At 39.0% G+C, this 18,978-nt stretch overlaps 2 protein-coding genes across 2 annotated transcripts in view; both read right to left on the bottom strand.

Moving 5' to 3' along the window:
* GGT1 (gamma-glutamyltransferase 1) overlaps positions 1 to 18,978 on the bottom strand; it is a 129,297-nt gene that overhangs the window by 93,140 nt on the left and 17,179 nt on the right. The window lies entirely within an intron of this gene.
* Positions 5 to 18,202, bottom strand: UPB1 (beta-ureidopropionase 1). The gene is made up of 10 exons (XM_050906960.1): positions 18,083 to 18,202; positions 17,157 to 17,328; positions 15,527 to 15,614; positions 14,735 to 14,829; positions 13,287 to 13,448; positions 8,500 to 8,669; positions 4,994 to 5,075; positions 4,111 to 4,153; positions 2,825 to 2,979; positions 5 to 408 (listed from the first exon to the last, which is right to left on the bottom strand). The coding sequence occupies exons 1-10, from the start codon at positions 18,181 to 18,183 to the stop codon at positions 325 to 327; spliced, it is 1,152 nt and encodes a 383-aa protein (XP_050762917.1). The 5' UTR covers positions 18,184 to 18,202; the 3' UTR covers positions 5 to 324.

Here is an 18,978-nt window from a genome sequence, read left to right as displayed (position 1 = left end):
TCTGAACTCATCATCTCCATCAAACTGTATCACAGTACTGAGTAAATTCATCATCGTTTTATATCAATGTATTCCTACTGGGTATATTTCTAGTAAGGAACAAATGTTTGGACTCAGTGTAAATGCCAAAAAAAAAACCCCAAACCCAAGAAGCCATTTTTCAATTATTTTACTTAACACAGTTTTGAATCCTATTATTTAAAAGTTGGTTACAGGAAATTAAAATCACATTAAAATAACAATTTGTGATCCACAGTAAAGCTATCATCCAACAGTACCTTTTAATTTGTTACGTAAGATTTGATTGTAATGAGATGCTCTCTCTTACTCTTTGATTATATTGGGTATAAAATAAGGCTGGACTGCTTCAGTGAGCTTGTCTGCATACATTTCATATCTACCAGTCATCTGGAAAAGAAAAATCATAGCTTCAGTTCTTTTAGTGAGCTATGAAAGTACTTCAGTAGAAAATATTTATAGCCACCATTTTTTTAATGACGACATATTATTTAATTGCCCCAAACAGCAAAATCATAATTCACTCAAAATGCAAGACCTCCAGTGCCTTAGCACAAACTAATATACTTTCATAAAAGAACTCGCATTGTGTTGCCTAAAACTATACTTCTACCCCAAAAAGAGTAGAAGTCCATTTCTACTCTAAAAAGTGAAACTTTAAAATGAACACCTTCCTGCTTTGCAGCTCTCTTTGACTGACAGTCGTGTCTGCTGACTAATTACTGTGGCTACTTTGGTGATCCTGGATAGCTGAAAGTTGAATGTGAAAGGTGGACGTACTTCCTTATGCATCAACAATATTCTTTTTTAAGTAAGTTATGTCAATGACAGCAAAGGAGTGTATCTGTAATCATGTCTTCAAATTATGTCCTTGACAACTGATGAACTCTGCTGCCAGCACTATGTTTGTGTATGTGTCACTTATGTGCCAGAAGACCAACAATAGCAATCCACACTATCAACATAAAACTAAGGTGCTGAAAGCACAAGGCTTGAAGACAACAAAAAATAAGCAATTCTATACAAAACAACTAAAGGTCACTGTTTTGCTTTTACTGTTTGTTTTTCCTAATCAATACAATTGCTTTTGTTTAGATACCCCTACTAAGCTGTTAGAAGCAATGCTCTATGTGCTTCCTGACACACTAAATCTCTACTCTGCAATAAGGACCTCAGATTTCGGTGGCAAAGCAAAACTAAATGCCATGCCTGACTTAAAAAAACTGGGAATCTCTCAGCACAATTTAATTCCACTATGTCAACAACCATATACCTACCACACGCATCTGTAAAATAACAAACGCAATTCTGTCCAGCAGACGAGCTGAAATTACTTTGTCTTTAGTCCCTATACATGGACTGGCAGCATTAGCAAAGAAATGAAGCTCTAGCTAAGAAATGACTATGTTTTAACTGAAAAAGTTTATTCAGCATTTCAAATCCACAGAAAATTTGTATTTTTACATTAAATTGAAATCAAACCACATTACATATTGCACTATACTGTAATGCACAAGGTGGTTCCAAATAAACCAGCTCCATAAAATAGACGTCTGCTTGCAGTAAAATTATGTGCAAAATTGACACTCCTTGCAGATAATTATTTATTTTAAATACTAGATTATCACTGAAGAACCTACAGATATTGTGACGGTTGCTAGCCAGGAGTGCTGGTCTACTTTGTTAGGACTCAAATCATGCTGATTTTAAGAGTGGATAGGAAAAAATTCTAGTCTCTAGCTGTACTGAGGACTAGAACAAAAGACCTGTCTTCACAGAAGCAAGCAAGATGTTTTCTTCATCAACAAAGCCTATTTAAGAAGTCACCACCTCTTTTCTCCTTTTGCTTGCCTTCTTTGTTGTTCCAACAGAATATTTGTGGGGCCTGCCATAAGCTTGATCAGATTAAAAGAAGAAACTAGAGTGTCGTTTGTTTGTTTGTTTGTTTAAAAAAAAAAAAATCTGGTCACTCCACTAAACCAGTATACAATATTAGCACCCCACATAGCTTGTGCTGGCACAACTGAAGAGTTAGCAAACTGCAGTGCTGAGGTGCAATTTCTTAAACCAGCACTGCTGCTGGACAAATTAAATCAAATTACACCCTCAGGAAACATGATCCAAATTAGCTTTATCTCAGAATACAAAAAAATAGTAATAAATAAGTTTGTTAAAGCCACACGGAGAGGCTTGCAGCCATCTTAAGCTGATTTAGATAAATTCAGAAGTGTGTTAGGATGCTTCAGAGATGAATGTACACAGTTCTTTCTCTGTGGCTTCAACATGTCCACAAATTCAGGGAGTTAACACTGCAAGAAGTTTGTATTCAGAAAGTTCCTAGAAGCTTAAAGATTCTTGTGGATTTGGGTTTTCACTAAATTTCACCAAAACTGACAAGTAAGGCCTATAAGAATATGAAGAACTACCATATTAGGTTAGATCAAAGGCCCATCTCAGCTCAGTGACAAATACCTACGTACCTTGCACAAGGAAACTGCACACACTTCCCCTAGCAGTCCTCGGAGCTCCTGGCAATCTGCACTTAAGGACCAAAGGCTAAGTTTTTCATTTAAACACTATTGGCCTAGTTTCCCTGAATTTGGCTACTCCTTTTCGGAATCTGGGGCCTTTGGCCCCAGAACATCCTGTTAAATTAGTTCAACAATTTAAGCTCTGGACTGTTAAAAAAAAAAAAAAAAAAAAAAAAAAAGGCTGCCTTTTAACTATTGTAAGATTTTAAGATCATTATGAAAGTTTGTTTGTTCTAATATCATATGTAAGTTTGTTTCTTTATAAGCAGGCTTACCTTAAAATTCCATTTGTCACTGACTTGCCTGCAAAGATTTAGATCCATCTCTACCACCAGAAGTCCATCCTGAGTGCGAGAGAGTCCTGGGGTCCTGCTGCCATCTGGTGCAGCTACGTAACTTGAGCCATAAAAATGGCCCAAGTCATGGTGTGCTTAAAGAAATTTTTAGAAAGCATGTAACACCATCTGCAAATAAGTATACAACTTAACATGCAGTGTCCCATAAAACCTGGCTCAATTTCTTGTGGTTGCTCACTCACTGTGCCTTAAGCAACGTATCATCCTGAAAAGTCACAGCACGATCCTCAGGTAACTGGAGTTTTGACCAGTAGTTACTTTCATGCACAGCACAGCTTTCACACACATCGCATTAACAGGAAAAAACCTCACTGCATTGCCTTTTAAATAATGCATGATTATGCTTTCCCATTATTAAGTCTCTGAACTAAAGGCTTTGCTTTCATTGTTTTTTATTTAGAATTTAAATGAATTCTAATTGTCAAACCATACATTTCCAAAACAGCTGACAGAGATGCACCCATTCAATTTTCAATACAAGGTCAGAGGTGAAAACACTGGGATTTAAGGCATGGAAAAAATCTTACTTCATATTGCACAACTCTGAGTTGTGCCAAAAATCAGCCACATCTGTTGTACTACTAAGCAATGGATACCACTGACCTTTTTCATGCAGCTGCTACAAACACTTAGCTCCAAAACTAGCTAAAAATGGCTCAGGCCCACTCCAGATGAAGCCAGAAGCAGTCATGGTTGTCAGAGGACAAATTATAGTGTTTCAACATACAAATTATACTGTTTCAACATACAAGTGAAGTACATACAAGCAAATCTCATGCTCTTCTTTGAGCATTCTCCTCTTTAACTTCCAGCAAATCTGTGAAACAGGGCAAAATGGCTTGGCTGGGGATTCAGGCTAGGGCTATTAACTACAAATAAAACGTCATGCTTGCACTGACAACACAGGCTAATTTGTGGGATTTCTGTCTTCCAGTCCTACAATACTGCACTGACTCCAAAACTCTTAGTCCTCTGAAAGTACAGAGAAACCTTAGGTATGAACTTCTGGTGACCACATACTGTGATACCACCAACTTTAATAGGAAGTGCTTCTTCTCTCCAGCTTACAAAACAGCAGTCTTAAGTAAGGCAGTTGCTAGCTACCATAGCTGTCATGGGATAGACACGTGCAGGAGAGCTATCGTTTCTTCAGACTTTCTAGTTAACAATTATTAGCAACCACTGAATGGGATTTCTGAACATACCTTTTCCACCATCTCCGGAAGTAAAGGCATTTTTGTAGTATTCCTGTGAAATAAAAAGAATCCGTAGGTGGCAGTATAATTCCATTTCATTCAAGAAATTCTTGCTAGTCTACCATATTTAGTATGGAAGTTTATATAAATCTATGAAGATTTTTTCTGGCATACTATCAGCACTGTCTAAAGGGAGTCATCAGAGGGGCCTAGTTTCTATGATGGATAGGCTAGAAAACAAGATCTTTTTGTATCACTGCCTGTTGCTCATACGCTTCGGGGAACATGCCTCGTATCAGTTTCACAAGTCTAAAGAAGAGGCAAAAGAGGAGACATTTAACCAAACACATCTTTGCAGATCACAAAAGAAGCCAAATGTATTCACATAACAGCAAGAACAAGTCTGGATTTTTGCAGGGAACCTTATAAAAGAACACACACGTAGGGTATTTGGACTAATCTGAAGGCAAGAACAACCTATTGTGCGCAATATTAATTTTCATTATAGAGCTTCCGTGTCTAGAAAGAGGGTAGTATCAGTATAACAGCAACCAGTTGTGAAATATATCCTCAAGTCAGTGGTACATTCTCAGTCATTTTGGCTAAAAGAATACTGATTTCACCATAGAAACTAGGAGAATTAGCAAAAGGGCGGGTGCCTATTACAAAGAGAGCAAGTCAAGAACAGGAAGCAGCTGCAACCAAAAGAGGCTGCCAGCAACAAGGCAGCTCTCAATCTCTTTATCACTGTCCATCTTCAAATCAACAGTAATACAGTAGTTATACAGTAGAGGAATCTATGCATTCTAGTGCTATTCAGTTCATTACCTTGAATTAACTCATGCCACAACACCTAAATTATGAAATGAAACAACAAAGTGAAGATACATACCGTTCCTACCCTGTTGATGGGACATGTAAAGCAGTGATTAGCTATGGCAGCATTTCTTGCTTCAATTGGCCACAGTGACTCGCTGCAATACACAAAAGAGGAGGCAGGTATTCACTACTTGTCTACTTCAGAGCTAAATTTAGATTATGACTGTCTCACACTGTACATTTTCTGTCAAAGAAGCCTAAGCTAGCTGCTAAGACTGATCTTGCTCTTACAATCAAAATCTCCCCACAGATACAGCCAAGCACTATAATTATTTTCTGCTCAAACATGGGTAGCAACAATTCTATCTGATAATCTGGTAAATGTGGCTTTGTCATGGCAAAAAAAAAAAAAAAGAACACATCAAGATTTTCAAAGCAATTAAAGTGTAAAATGTTTTACTTTCCAAATTATGCAAAGGATTTCCACATGTGCTTTCACATTCCATTAACTTTCAATATACCAAACATCATTCTGCAGGAAAGCTGTAAGAGATTCATATGAGTTGCCTCCTTTTTTCCCCAACATGGTCCAGGAGAGGCTTTTGCAGCAGTGAATGAAAAAAAAATTAATTATGGGAATAATAAAAAAAAAATGAAAGGAAAAGAAAAATCCATTTCCACCAAAATTTCCTACTTCTGGTATTTCATCCACAGTTTTCATAGCACTTTCCAGTACGTCATTTTCCCATGGTGGGATGATGAAAAAGAAAGCATGTTTAACAAAAGCATCCCGATAACTTCCCAGTAATTATCTATTAAACCAGTCACTAAATTTACATAAAACCAAGAAATAAGGAATAAAAAATTCCTTCTCTTTTACAAGCCTCTACCTCTTTTCCAAAGGAGATTTCAATTCTGACTGATGTTTAAAACTGAAATAGTCTTATTTTTATTAAATAGTTTGATACACAGGGATCAGACTAGTTGATAGGAGGTCTGGAAGTACTCAGAGCTTCAAAACAAAGGTGATACAATTTGTACACTCCTGTGACAGCATGTACCTGCCAGATTCTGAGTACCAAGACAAGGCTGCAAGCATCTGACTCATTAATCTCCCAGTCAGACTCAAGAATCTTAAGGCACGGTCACTGGACTGATTGAAAGGACTTGGTTTATTGCCTCTTTTCTCAATTGCTTTGAGTCTGGCAGCCAGCTCTTCTAAGAAAAAGGGATTTTACTGAAAAGCTCCAGCAAATTACAATTTCACAGAAGAGAGACAGGAAAAAAAGGCTATAGCCAAGAAGCGACCCCAGAGACAGTTTTTACATAGGCCTCAAGAGTCCTCTTCCTGCAATAAAAATTATATGCTTAAAAACAATCAAGTGAAAGCCAATAATTAGGAGAGCCTGAAGCACCCAGAGTACCAATGAAGTGCTGTATGACAACAGGGTAATTTCTGTTTGCTCTCCTGTTAATGGGCTGTAAGCAGACAAACATCACAAATATTATTCTAGTAGTGACATAAATGCCCCAAAAGTATTGTGTATTCATTCAACTCTTTTCAAAAGACATTTTCCAACATTACTCAACCTAAATTATCTTTTATACCAAAAACTATTGAAGGCAGTTTGAATGACAGAATACTGCATCTAACCTACAGTCCTACTCTCCAGGTTTGTAAATACACGGTTCTCTGCATCTGAACTGGCTGGGGGTATAAAAATTTGATGCCTCTACTCTGTTTTTCACCATTTCTACCCTATTACGAATGCTCAGTGTCCTCAGAATTTTCTAGCTGGTCAGCAACAAAAATTGGATGAATATTCTTGGACCTTGTTACAGAGACAGAAAAACTCCAAATTTACATTAAACAGGTAGAGGGGGGATTGGGTGAATCCTGAAGAAATGGAAAATGCAAAAAAAAGATATTCCTCTTACATTTCTAACTGTTCTCCTGTCTTGTATACCCAGTTAGCAAGTCTATATTGCCTGAACACTTCATATATTAAGGTTTACAAAACTGACACTGGAAAAATCTCTTCCTCTAAGTTTAAAGTAATAAAAATGAAAGTATTCTGCAGTTAGTCCACACACACAAGCCCAGCTGAAGGGAGAGAGAAGAGAAATGAGAATGAATTTTTAGTATTAAAAGAGATCAGTAGGTTTCCTTTTTTTGTTTGCTACTGGATATTATACTTCTATTACAATATCATCAGTAACAATGAAATACGCTCCTGTTAGCTTCCTAAAACTTATCTTTGGAGCTGGAAACTCAAAGACAGTTCAGCTAGCCCAAAATATGGGGTTTTAACTTACAAAGGAAATGTTTTTGTTCCAAAGAACTCTGCAAAGCCAGACTTTCCCCGCTGCCCCGTACAAAGCTAACTACTTATGCTGAAAAGGGTTAAAAATATTAATATTTATAATTAAGCATAAACTACCATCACTTTCTCAGTCACATGTTTGTAAATATTATACAATACTAAATTACTTTTCAGAGCCTACTGTTATCAGGAAAAAAAAAGAAGAAAACAAAAAGAAAACGCACAGTTGTTCTATCATGTGTTATGCTGATGTGTGGACACATTCTGGAATCCCACACCTCAATTTACAAATAGTCTAATTTGGAATTTGAAAGTATTGAGTAGTACGGCAAAGAACAGAATACAATGAGAATGAAAGGAAGGCATGGCGATTTTCTCAAGAGTGGTATAAAGAACCACTGAAACCATTTCTACAAGGTTTCTACCTAAAGAAAGTCTCCCCACCGGCCCCCAAGAAATGCAGTTATTTTGCATCACATTATAGTATGCCAAGCAATACACAGCCTGTGTCAGACAATGCTTTGGAAGCATGGCACATTCAAAGGTTATTATATTGAAACGTGACTGATGCTGATAATGTAGAGGCAAAGAATATTCAAGATCTAATCCACAAATTAATCATTATGGGCTCGCTAAGAAGTGTATTTTCTTAGCTCACTGAGCTGGTTTTCTTTTTTATTTTAGGAAATCAAGTCAGTAGGGTGCAATTAACGTCACTCTGCAGAAGATTAATCTCAAGGGAAACAGTTTACACTGGTTCAGTCTGATTCAAGAGGCCTGATAATCACAAAATTGCCAACAGTTAAAAAAAAAAAGTTTCTGAGAAAAGTGTTTCTCAGCTTGACTCTGAAAACTGCAATTTGATACCATATTTACTGGCTCCTACGTGGATGATGCAAGCTGGCAAGCTAACCCTGAATGTAAATTACTACTGCCTATCATAAAGCAAAAATATTACACAGATAATCTAAATAAACACTCATTAGTTTTCAGAACACCAGCTGGATGCTGGTTAACTGTCTCAGAGACAAAAGACCTGCAGACGTAGTTCTGGAAGAGAATTAGTGACTACGAGCAGACTGGTAGCCCAAAACTCCAGATGGAGAATGTAGATGCCTTTGTGAAGGCAAAACAAGGAGGTGATACCCCTCCAGTTCCAAGACCTCAGCAAGATGCCCCTGAGGCCCCAGCGAGGGGCTCAGAGGTTCAGTTAACCCAGAAAGCGTGCAACAGCCTCAATCAGCCTGTTTTTTACCTGAGTGTTCCAATAGTGGCTGAAGGGTTAAAGATGATCTCTGCTCCATTCATACTAAACATAAGCCAGTTCAGAGGGTGATGGCGCCCATAGCAGATATTCACAGCAATTGTTCCGAACTGCGTCTGAAACACTGGGTGTCCTGTATTTCCTTCCATATAGTAAGTAGACTACAAAGAAAAACAAAACACCACAAAGGCAGGCTTCTTTAAAAAGTGAAAAGAAGTACCTCCAACATTGCTTTGACACTTCCCAATTTCTGATTACCAGCTTCAAGTCATTAGACCATGAGTGGGGACATCACCTTTCATTTAGTACAGAGCTGCGCTGTAATGGGTATATAGCAAAAAGTGGCTCTTAGGCTGCTGAGATCAAATTCAAGCCCCTTTCTGTTTCCCTTCACTCATACTACACCTAAGCACTGTCTGATTTTGACATAAATGCTTCTATTAATGCTAGAAACTTCTACAGAAGCTTAAGAGAGATCCACAAATCGCCAAATTTTATGCACCTCTCAGTACTTTCACCACATAAGAAAATTTTCTGAAGTCATCACGATCCTTTGAGTCTGATTAAAGAGAGGGAAGATGAACACTGTTTAAAGAACAAGCAATTCCTTTACATTCACCTGTTATGTAATGACATGTAGTAATTTTATGAATGCTATGAGGAAATATCAGTGTATAGCTAAGACTAGTCATTTAAATTTCCTATATGCTTATTGCTCTGAACAAACAGAAGGCTTGAAATAACTACTAGGAAAATCACAGGATAAATCTAGAGAACACTCCTTAAAGAAAGTGGAGCCAACTGTTGGCTTAAAAGAACCCTTTCACCATATGCTGCGAACTTTTATCTTACCATATCAAACATTTCTAAACAGTCAGAAGTGCACTGGTTCCTGTAAAAGGCACTGGTGAAGAGAAGGATAGGGCATTGTTAACAGCTATCAAGAGACACAAACATTCACAGAGATATTTTAAATGACATGTACAGAAATGGTTCTTCCCAGATACAAGAAAAGGGTATGTGTGGAGTCACTGTCAGTTACCTGCTCAGTGGTAGTCAAAAACCCAAGAAAATCTCAGACATCAACAGGAAGGGTACTAAAACAGAAAACATCGTTTTGCTGGTTTATAAGAATTCTGTGTGCCCATGGCTTGAGTACTCTGGGCAATTCTAGTGTCTGCATCTCAATAAGGATATACTAGAGATGGAACAAGCAAAGGCAACTGAAACGATGAAGGGGATGGGGCAGCTCCCTTGTGAGGGGCAACTAAAAAGGCTCTTCAGTCTGCAGACAGAAAGCTGAGGGTGATATGGTAAGATATACAAAATCACAAAGGCAGTGGGTAAGATGAATACAGAAATCCCAAAGTAGCAGCAGCAGTGGGTATTCACTGAAATTACACTCTTACACCTGTTCTCAACCAAAGTAACTTTTTTCATGCAGCAGGCAGTGCACTTCTGAAATGTGCTTCTTTGTGGAAGCAGGTATTATCACCAGGTTCAGAAGGCATTAGACAAAGTCACTGATAAAAGACCCACAGATAAGAAACGAAATAGACACGAACATGCCACCCAACATCCCTAATACAATGACTGTGGATAACAAGGGACTACAAAAGTTGCAGAGTGGCCAAACTTATTGCTAATAATACCTTTTTGTGACTATCTCAGAGACAGAAAAGCAAGGTACACAATCCACCAGCCTGACCCAATGGGGCGTGTCTCTTATCATATAAGGAAGACGTGTTGTAAAGCAATTCCCTTTTTATCGAAACTATCCGTCCATGGTAACAACCACTGCCACTGCTCTTGAAGGAAGCAGAACCACATCAAGCCTAAAGAAAGCAGTTACAGCTGGGGAACAAACTAGGGCCTCATGTAGGAGGATGTATGATAGGAGTGTAGGAGAATGGCATGATAGATATAAGGGGATCATCTTCTGAAACCAAGAATGACTAGAGGTTCAGTATGCCCAGTAAAAGCGACATCTCACGTTTCTTACTTATTATCAGGTCTCATGAAATTGCAGTCCCTTGGGCACTGATTTTATCTCCTTTCATGTCCGTAGAGAGCACACCACGTGGTGGGCACTCACACAATCCTTTCTCAAAACAATTCTGCTGATTGAATATATTTCCATTTTTTCTTCTATTCTCAGTTTTCTTTTATTACAATAGAAGAAAAACAAGAATGCTGTTGCTTCAGGGAATTCATCAGTTCTTACTTCTTTATTCCTCACCAGAGGTCACAATCATCTCCACAGCAACAAACTGTGATGTCTCAAGAAGGATTGATTTTTGTTTATTTATATGCCCTCCCACACATGGCTGAATAGGTTACAGACCAATCTCTTTCCCCTTTCCATTTAGTTCTCACCGACTCAATAAGGATGATTTTAACAAGGCTCCTTTCCCTATCTGCTCTACAGAGAAAATCCACAAAAAATAATTTCAAATTCAATGCTTCCTTGGGGGTTAACTTTGTTGATAAAGAAAACTGCATTAAAGCAACAGAGATGAGCATAATCTTTCCCTGTAGTCTTGGTGGTTTCTAAAGTTCCTCTATCAGAATTGCTCAGCTCAGAAGAATGGACTTAAAGCTTTGCTAATAAAACTAGCTAAAAAGACAGTGCTGTTTTGGGTAAACACTACTTGCTTCTATAATGAGGTAGATACAACAAGAAATGTCAAATCATTATAGTATACCTGCAAGATATAAATAGATTGTTTTGTGGTAATTCTGGCATTTAGGATTATAAGAACTAACTCCTTTTAGGAATTACGCAAAACTCTTAATGAAACTCTATTTATGCTTCACATAGAAAACTAAAAATATTTTCTTTTTTTAGGTGCCTTTCATTACAGTTTCATAGCTGGAAACAAGACATTTCTTGTAATCTGTTGATGCTCCAACAAAACACTGTCTGGAAAACTGGAAGACATCATATTTTAGCACAAGCAACAGGAATTTGTTTTTTGTTTGATTACACAAGGAACAGATCAAGAATGTGGAAAGTAACTGTCATGGTTTAACCCCAGCCAGCAACTAAGCACCATGCAGCCACTCGCTCACTCCCCCCACCCAGTGGGATGGGGGAGAGAATTGGAAAAAAAACCCAAACTTGTGGGTTGAGATAAAGACAGTTTAATGGGACAGAAAGGAAGGGAAAATAATGATAATATGATGATAATAATACTAAAAGAATTAGAATATACAAAACAAGTGATGCACAATGCAATTGCTCACCACTCGCCGACCGATGCCCAGTCAGTTCCCAAGCAGCGATCAGCCCCTCCCGGCCAGCTCCCCCCAGTTTATATACTGGGCATGACATCATATGGTATGGAATATTCCTTTGGCCAGTTTGGGCCTGCTGTCCTGGCGGTGTCCCCTCCCAACTTCTTGTGCCCCTCCAGCCTTCTTGCTGGCTGGGCATGAGAAGCTGAAAAATCCTTGACTTCGTATAAACACTACTTAGCAACAACTAAAAACATCAGTGTGTTATCAACATTATTCTCATACTAAATCCAAAACATAACACTATACCAGCCTCTATGAAGAAAAATTAACTCTATCTCAGCCGAAACCAGGACAGTTACCAAAATTCATTTTTATTAGTGCTTGTATTTTATATGGGTTTGTTAAGTTACTGTTCTGCTAGCTAAAAGACAGATCCAATAAAATAACATTAAATATCAAAATAATTGTTAAGGATAGAAGTCAACACTGGTGACTGACAGGCCTGTGGCAGAAATCCATTGTGTAGAAACCTATTAACAGCCTCCTCTGAAGAAACACAAACCTGTCTGATCAGGTCTGGGAGCCCAGGTCAAAACTTCCAGAGGTCTTTGAACACAAAGTTTCAAGACACAAAAAAAATCTTTTAAAATTAATAAAAAAGCCGTTTGGATTCTGAAGCCTCAGTTTAGTGACTTGAGCATTTGGACAGGGAACAAAAGCAACTGCAGGTATATAGCAGCCCCCAGTGCTTAGAAGAAATGCCTGTTAATTACTGACTTTAGCTGACAAGGAGAGATTTAGTTAGGTAAAACAATGTATTTTTAGACTTCGGTTAATTTTTAATCCTGATCTTTCTGCTTGTGATAATTCTATGGATGAATAAACACATTTCAGATCTACCAGTTTTCTTCTGACGTTGCCTTTAGTACCAGTTCAGTTTCTGAAACTGATTCTGGAGGATGGCCTAAAAACTGCTGGGGGCTTCAGTGGAAGTAATGTGATTAGTAAACAGAAGATGCCGTAAACCAGCTATTCAGTCAGAAGCGTAATGAATTACGGGATTCTGCTCAAAGAACCATAAGCAGAACTGCCATTTCCAGGACAACCTCACAGAGAAACAGAGATCAAGACCATAAATAATGCTCACACCTGAACCATGAAACAATTGCCCTCCAAATTAAAATAAGTTCAACATGCACTACAAAAACTGTCTAAGCCAATCATGGACTAACATAACAAAGCTGTGACTTAAAGAATTTTGTTTTAAAGATCCTCGATAGTTTTGTAGTTTCCATCAGGCCAAGGAAGAGTACATGACAAAGACTCAATGCTATTTGTCCTTTAAGAGTCATCACTCTTTGTTCTCGATAAATTAACTTACTGTAATTACACCTGAGAAAAACTGATTTGACACTTAGTGAACCACATTTTCTAGAAATGTTACATTTCCTGCCAATATGACCCTGATGCAACACATGCTGACACGAACAAGAGCTGCAAGGTAAGACTAGCTTTATAATCACAATACTGCATCTTACCTCATTGAAATCTCCAACCCTTGGAATGTGATTTTTCCTACTTTTGCCAAGGACAGCTCCAGAATTAGAAATGACCACTGCAGCATTCCACAGAGTTCCCCCGTGTATTTCATCTCGCTCCAGGATTGGAGATACCACAACCATGTTGTATTTCTTTGCCAGCTATACAAATGAACACAATTCTTCTATTATACACAAGCCTGCAGTAATTACTTTCATTTTTTGTTCACAAAGAAGGATTAAAAAAAGTTTTCATCTGGTACATTACTCTGTTATCAAGGGCTAATGCTTAACCCACACTGGCATGCCCGTTTCTTCATCAAAGATGGATACATCAGAGAGCTGTCCAGCTGAATCCTTCAACTAAAAACGCAAGGTACCAACAGGAAAAGGCATCCTAACAGCAATGGTCTAACTACAAAGCTGACCTCTATCTATTCATAGGTATAGGAGGAGATAGATCGCATCCCACATGAGTGGTATACCAGAATGAAAGACACCATGGCCAGCTGAAAACTATTTAAAAAAAAAAAAAAAAAAAAGTAAAATAGCTTTACATGTTAACTATAAATGTTAAAGAACATAGGTGTGAGTGAGAAATACAGCAACTTCTGACCGCCAGTTTACTAGCACGTTGTGTTTTCCTTCAAATCACTTCTCTTTCTTTTATTTCTCCAAACTTCCATAGTGTCATTAATTCCATAGTGAGAGGCAACACACACTTGCCCTAGATCAGACTAAAGATATTATGCTGTCTACAAAAGCTTAACAGGTTCATGCATATCTGGGCAAATTTGACATCAAAACAGTCTTTTGTTGATTGAATCACTTGTAAAAGAAAATAATTGAAATTCTTTATCAAAGTTGTCAGAAAAAAAAAAAAAAAACTCTGCCACCCTTGCAACCAACAGTCTCTGGAAAAATAAGAGCCAGACAATAACAAATCTCCTTGGGTCCATAAAAAGCCCCCTACATTTTGTGTCATTTCACAAGGAGATGCAAAAGATTTGTGTGAAAGCGTTCCCTCTTCAGAAAAGGCTAGCTATTCTTCTCCTCACACCTTCATACAAGCATTGTTTAATGCTCAACTGTTCCAGGCAAGAAACACCTTTTAAATGGAAATTAAAAATATTTGTATGAAGAATCGTTCCTCCCTTGTAAAATTCAGGAATAGTTAAATGGGCAGTTTCATATGCCTTCCATGGTACAAGGCAGTCTATAAATGTAACGTAGTTTAAAAAATAATTATTGAGCACAGTTGTTGTTGTCCATTTCTACTTCACTCACTATCATATTTGTCAAGCAAGGTGAAAATTTATTTTCGATTATTTCAGTTTTCTCAGTGGTACAAGACCGGTACTGATAAAGAAATCCATGCTAATCAGTGGCAGTTATGGGCTGGGGTTGGAGGCTAGTATGGGGGTTTTTTTGCTTGGTTGGTTTTTTACCTCTTGACAGAATTTTGTTGTTGGCCCATCCTCTGCTGACTCAGCAAATTCAGTCCAAGGAAGCCTCTCTCTTGTACAAAAAGCAAAGGGCATGGCTGGAAAACACCAATGCAAGACAAAATTTACAAGAATGTTCACGTCACTCAAGAAATACACAGCTTGCATGAATACAGACAAAAAATTAAACACTTAAGAATGACTCAACTGTTTTCCTTGTTTCAAGGGAAAAACTATTTAAAAATATTTTTAGCAAGGGCAAGGAGTTTTGGGCCCACAAAGAGCAAAGTAGAAGAGAAAGAATGCACTTAGTGAAGTCTTACCATTACAAAATACACGCCAGCCACTAGTATACGCTTTCTGTGAATAACCTGTTTTCACAATTCAGGCCTTCATTTTGGTTTTCACCTCTATTAAGCCTCAAAGACTCCATTTTAATTAAAATCAGATTTTTTAAAATTTTAGTATCTGTCTAGAAAAAAAGCAAAGTTTTAAAAGAAAAAAAAATGAGGAAAGGATCACGAAGGATGACACGAAGAAGAAGCACACCTACAAATATCACTGTTGCAGCATACACTAGTCTTCAATATAACAGACTTCGCATACATCTTCCATATAGTTCTGCTAACTAAGACTCTGTTTTTTCCTTTAGAAAGCAAATCAGTAAGGTCAACCGTTATATCTTGGAACATCTCTGCTGTTTACTTACAAGACATACTTCTAGTACAAGATACTTGTTAAAATAGAAGGAATTTGACCTCTGACAACCTAGAAGGAATCACAGAAAATACTTACTCCAGGCCTCCTGGAAACAAACTATGTTGACCCCACATATTGCAGCTACTTCCACAATCTCCTCAATTCGTCTGTGCAGTGCAGCCACCTGATTGTGAGAAGTGTCACGCTATAAAAAAAGCTGTATGTTCTAACTCACTTGGGTATTAACAGCCTGGTTTTACAAGCTTTGTTCACATTAAATTTATCCTGTTCTATACTTAGTCCCATTGCTTTCATGGGGAATAACTCATGAAGTTATCATTCCTGAGCACTGATAACAGAAAGAGTTAGATAGAGATTTTTAAAAGCATTTAGATGTTGAAAATAGAGAAGGCAATCCAATGGAATTCTAATTCCATTAAACATTTAAATGTACGGCAACTCATTGCTGACTGACTCACAAATAGCTAAAAATCTTAACAGAATCAGCAAAAATTACAATTTTGCTGCTCATCGTAAACAACCTACAGAACGATGTTAAGTAAACATGAATTCAAAGTCAAGTACTCAGAATCTTAAAATATGAGGTAAGGACAGTCCATTTCCTTGGTTATCTCCAAATCCTGCTCAGAAATGTGGATCTTGGACACTCTCTAGAAGCTATTAACTCCAAACTATTTTCTAAATCCCTCTGTCCAAAGAGCTCAGTAGATTATTACCAAGAAATAACATCAAAGCATTTATTAATTAGTAAAAAAACACTGTTTCAAAGTACTTTTTTCTTGAGTATTCTGCTTAAAGATAAGCATAGGTGTAGCGATTTGCATTGATACTTTCAGGTGTCAATAAAAAAAAAAGGGATGCAAGACAAGTCAACAGTGACCTATGAACTCAACAACTGTACACTGATTTACAGAAATAGTTAACTAGTTATTTATAAGATAAAATCATTAATATAACTGGCAGTCTTTTTAACAGATACTACAAAGAATCCACAAACTTGATCCATATACTGAATTACTTACTTGCATTTGTGACAGGTAATCTTTCAAAAAAAAATTACTTCAGAAATGTTCTGTCCTGTCACTGTACAAAACTACTACTCCAGGAGATTTTATAAATGTGGTATTTTCTTTCATTTTTTTAAAGTTACTTTTAGGAGGCTATTTCTATATATGTCGCCTCAGTGCTTTTGTGTCCAAGATGTTAGGAGATGATGGTCACCTTGTAATAAGATTTGGGTTACTGCTGTACAAAGAATAATGAACACAGCTTTATTAATCTGTGTTTACTCTAATGGATTTTCCTATAATGGAACATTTCTCAATTAAAAAAAGAACTGCACCTGTGGTTTCCATGGGTTGCCATCTCTTTTGATTTTGGGTAAATGATTTTCTGTTTCATTTTAGAGGCAAAGGATTTTAATGTACAAAATCAGTGACTAAATATTTAGCTGTGGAAAAACTGCAAACAGGTTGGGCAATTCACTAGGTAAACACATGAGATGTTTCTGAGAAACAACAAAACTGGATGTGTCATTCAAATTTCTTACAGTATGCTGTATTAAGATAGCGATGGGTCCTATATTGCCAGACAATCAGCAGACATTTCATGATGGAGTTTCTAACATCAACAACTGAAGCGTGTTATTTCTCAATCGAGTAGAAGAGGAGTTACACACAAACGGCCCAGATCCCAGTCTGTGTACCTGGACTGCGACGGCTGTGTCTGTGGGAAGTGGAATTTTATTTTGTACCAGTCCTACTCGAACAATACGTGGCCTTCTCAATTGCTCTGGAGCAGCTTCAAATCCATAGCCCTGTAGCTCAAAATCTCTTTCCTGAGCTGCCGATAGAGCAGCAGCTGGCAAATTAAGTTTTCTGGATTGAAGAGGAAACAGACATTTCAAGATGAGATGTTCTCCTTTTCTGCTCTGAATGCAATGGATCAAAAGGATCACAAATACTGTCTACCCCCGCAGAGACACTCAAGCTCCCATGCCCCCATACACAACCATCAGACAAGGCAACAGTAAGACAATAGCCAGGTCATGTGCAAATCTCACTGCTCTCCTCCATGGCAGCAAACTCCCAGTGTCCTCCTCTCTAATTGTGATTTCCAGACACTATTCTCTTGCTACAGAAATCAAGGAACACATACGTACAAACTTTCATCTGCCATCCCCAGATTACAAACACTTTCCCGCCAACGTATTTTTCCTCATGTTAGATCCCCACTTTTCGAGCTCCCTCAGCCCGAAGCCACGACCTCCCCAGCCCCGCCTCAAAACTATACCCCTCAGGTCTTTCATTCCAGTCACCCACCTTCTCATACCACCTCTCTACCGCCCTGCTTCCCAAACTTGGATTACCTCCAAACTACTCCATTTAACTCACCACAGCCTAACCTCACCGCAGTACCACAAGCACCACAGGACCTACCCTTCTTTTTCCTTTCAGCCCAGCCCTCTGTCCTGCGCATCCGTTCTCAAACTGACTCCTTCCCCCTCGCTCCCGGGCTGGGCATCCCCGCGGAGCCCGAGGGGCAGGAGGAAGACGGAATGGAACACGACCCCCCCCCCCCCCCCCCCCGCCCCGCGGGGGAGAGGAAGGCGAACCCATCCTGGCAGCGCACCTTGCCTCGCCCCCGTAGAGGATCCGCTTCACCTCGGCGAGGTCCTCGGGCGGGATGTGCTGCTCCAAGCATGACTCCAGCGACTCCAGGATTCCCGCCATGGCGCAGCGCAGAACGGGACGAGCGGAGGCGAGGCGAGGCCAGGCGAGGCGCACAGACGGTAGGGCACGCGCTGGCCGTTAGCCGCACGCTGACCGCGCCCCCGCGAACTTTACCCCCGGCCGGCCCCCGCCGGGGCACGCCCCTTTCTCCTCAGAGGAGTTTTGGCGGGCTCGGATCACCTCCGGGGCTGGCGAGGGGCCGCGAAGGTTCTCCGCCATAGCGACAGAGCCCCGGAGGGGTGAGCGCAGGGCTCCGGAGGCGCAGGCCGCAGCAGTAGGGCCGGTCGCCTTTAGTTGTCGCAGGGCTGGTTGGGTTGTGCGCCCTGTGCACTGGTGGCTAATCCTGAGGTGCCCCAAAGGGTTAAAGAGGCATGGATGTGGCCGTTCCCGGCAACTTGCCATTTCTGGACCAACTTCTCAGCCTCAGAAATAACTCGTCTAAAAGCAGAACATCTTTAGGAGCTTTTTATAATGATATCATTCAACAAAAAGGCATAGACATAGGAGGACATAAAATGGCAGTGGTTTTCACGAATATGTGTATGTCCATTTTAGTTGCGGTAAGACTGAACAGGAGCCAGTAATGAAAAATAATTTTGTCTTTAACATGGATTTGAGGCCCAATGTAATTGGAAATTCATCCCAAAGCCAAAGTTAATGTCAGACGAAGGATTGAACAAATTAAGACCTTGATCTGAACAAAAAAAGTGCATCTAAATAAAGGATATTTCCTTCTGCAGGTACCAAGTGGACGCCCTGTTTAAACCAGTTATTCCCACTGAACTATTGGCTGTG

The sequence above is a fragment of the Gymnogyps californianus genome, chromosome 16, assembly GCF_018139145.2.
Source record: "Gymnogyps californianus isolate 813 chromosome 16, ASM1813914v2, whole genome shotgun sequence".
NCBI classification, from domain to species: domain Eukaryota; kingdom Metazoa; phylum Chordata; class Aves; order Accipitriformes; family Cathartidae; genus Gymnogyps; species Gymnogyps californianus.
Note: the sequence above shows the minus strand (reverse complement) of the source record. Positions and strands in the feature narration are given on the sequence as shown.

What these genes read in the sequence shown, in the direction of transcription:
- UPB1 (XM_050906960.1), bottom strand. Translation starts at nt 18,183, where the DNA reads ATGGCGGGAATCCTGGAGTCGCTGGAGTCATGCTTGGAGCAGCACATC. An exon ending in CCATCAACAGGGTAGGAACG is followed by an intron (nt 4,154 to 4,993) that starts GTATGTATCTTC and finishes TTTATTTCACAG; the next exon opens with GAATACTACAAAAATGCCTT. An exon ending in GTGACAAATGGAATTTTAAG is followed by an intron (nt 409 to 2,824) that starts GTAAGCCTGCTT and finishes TTTCTTTTCCAG; the next exon opens with ATGACTGGTAGATATGAAAT.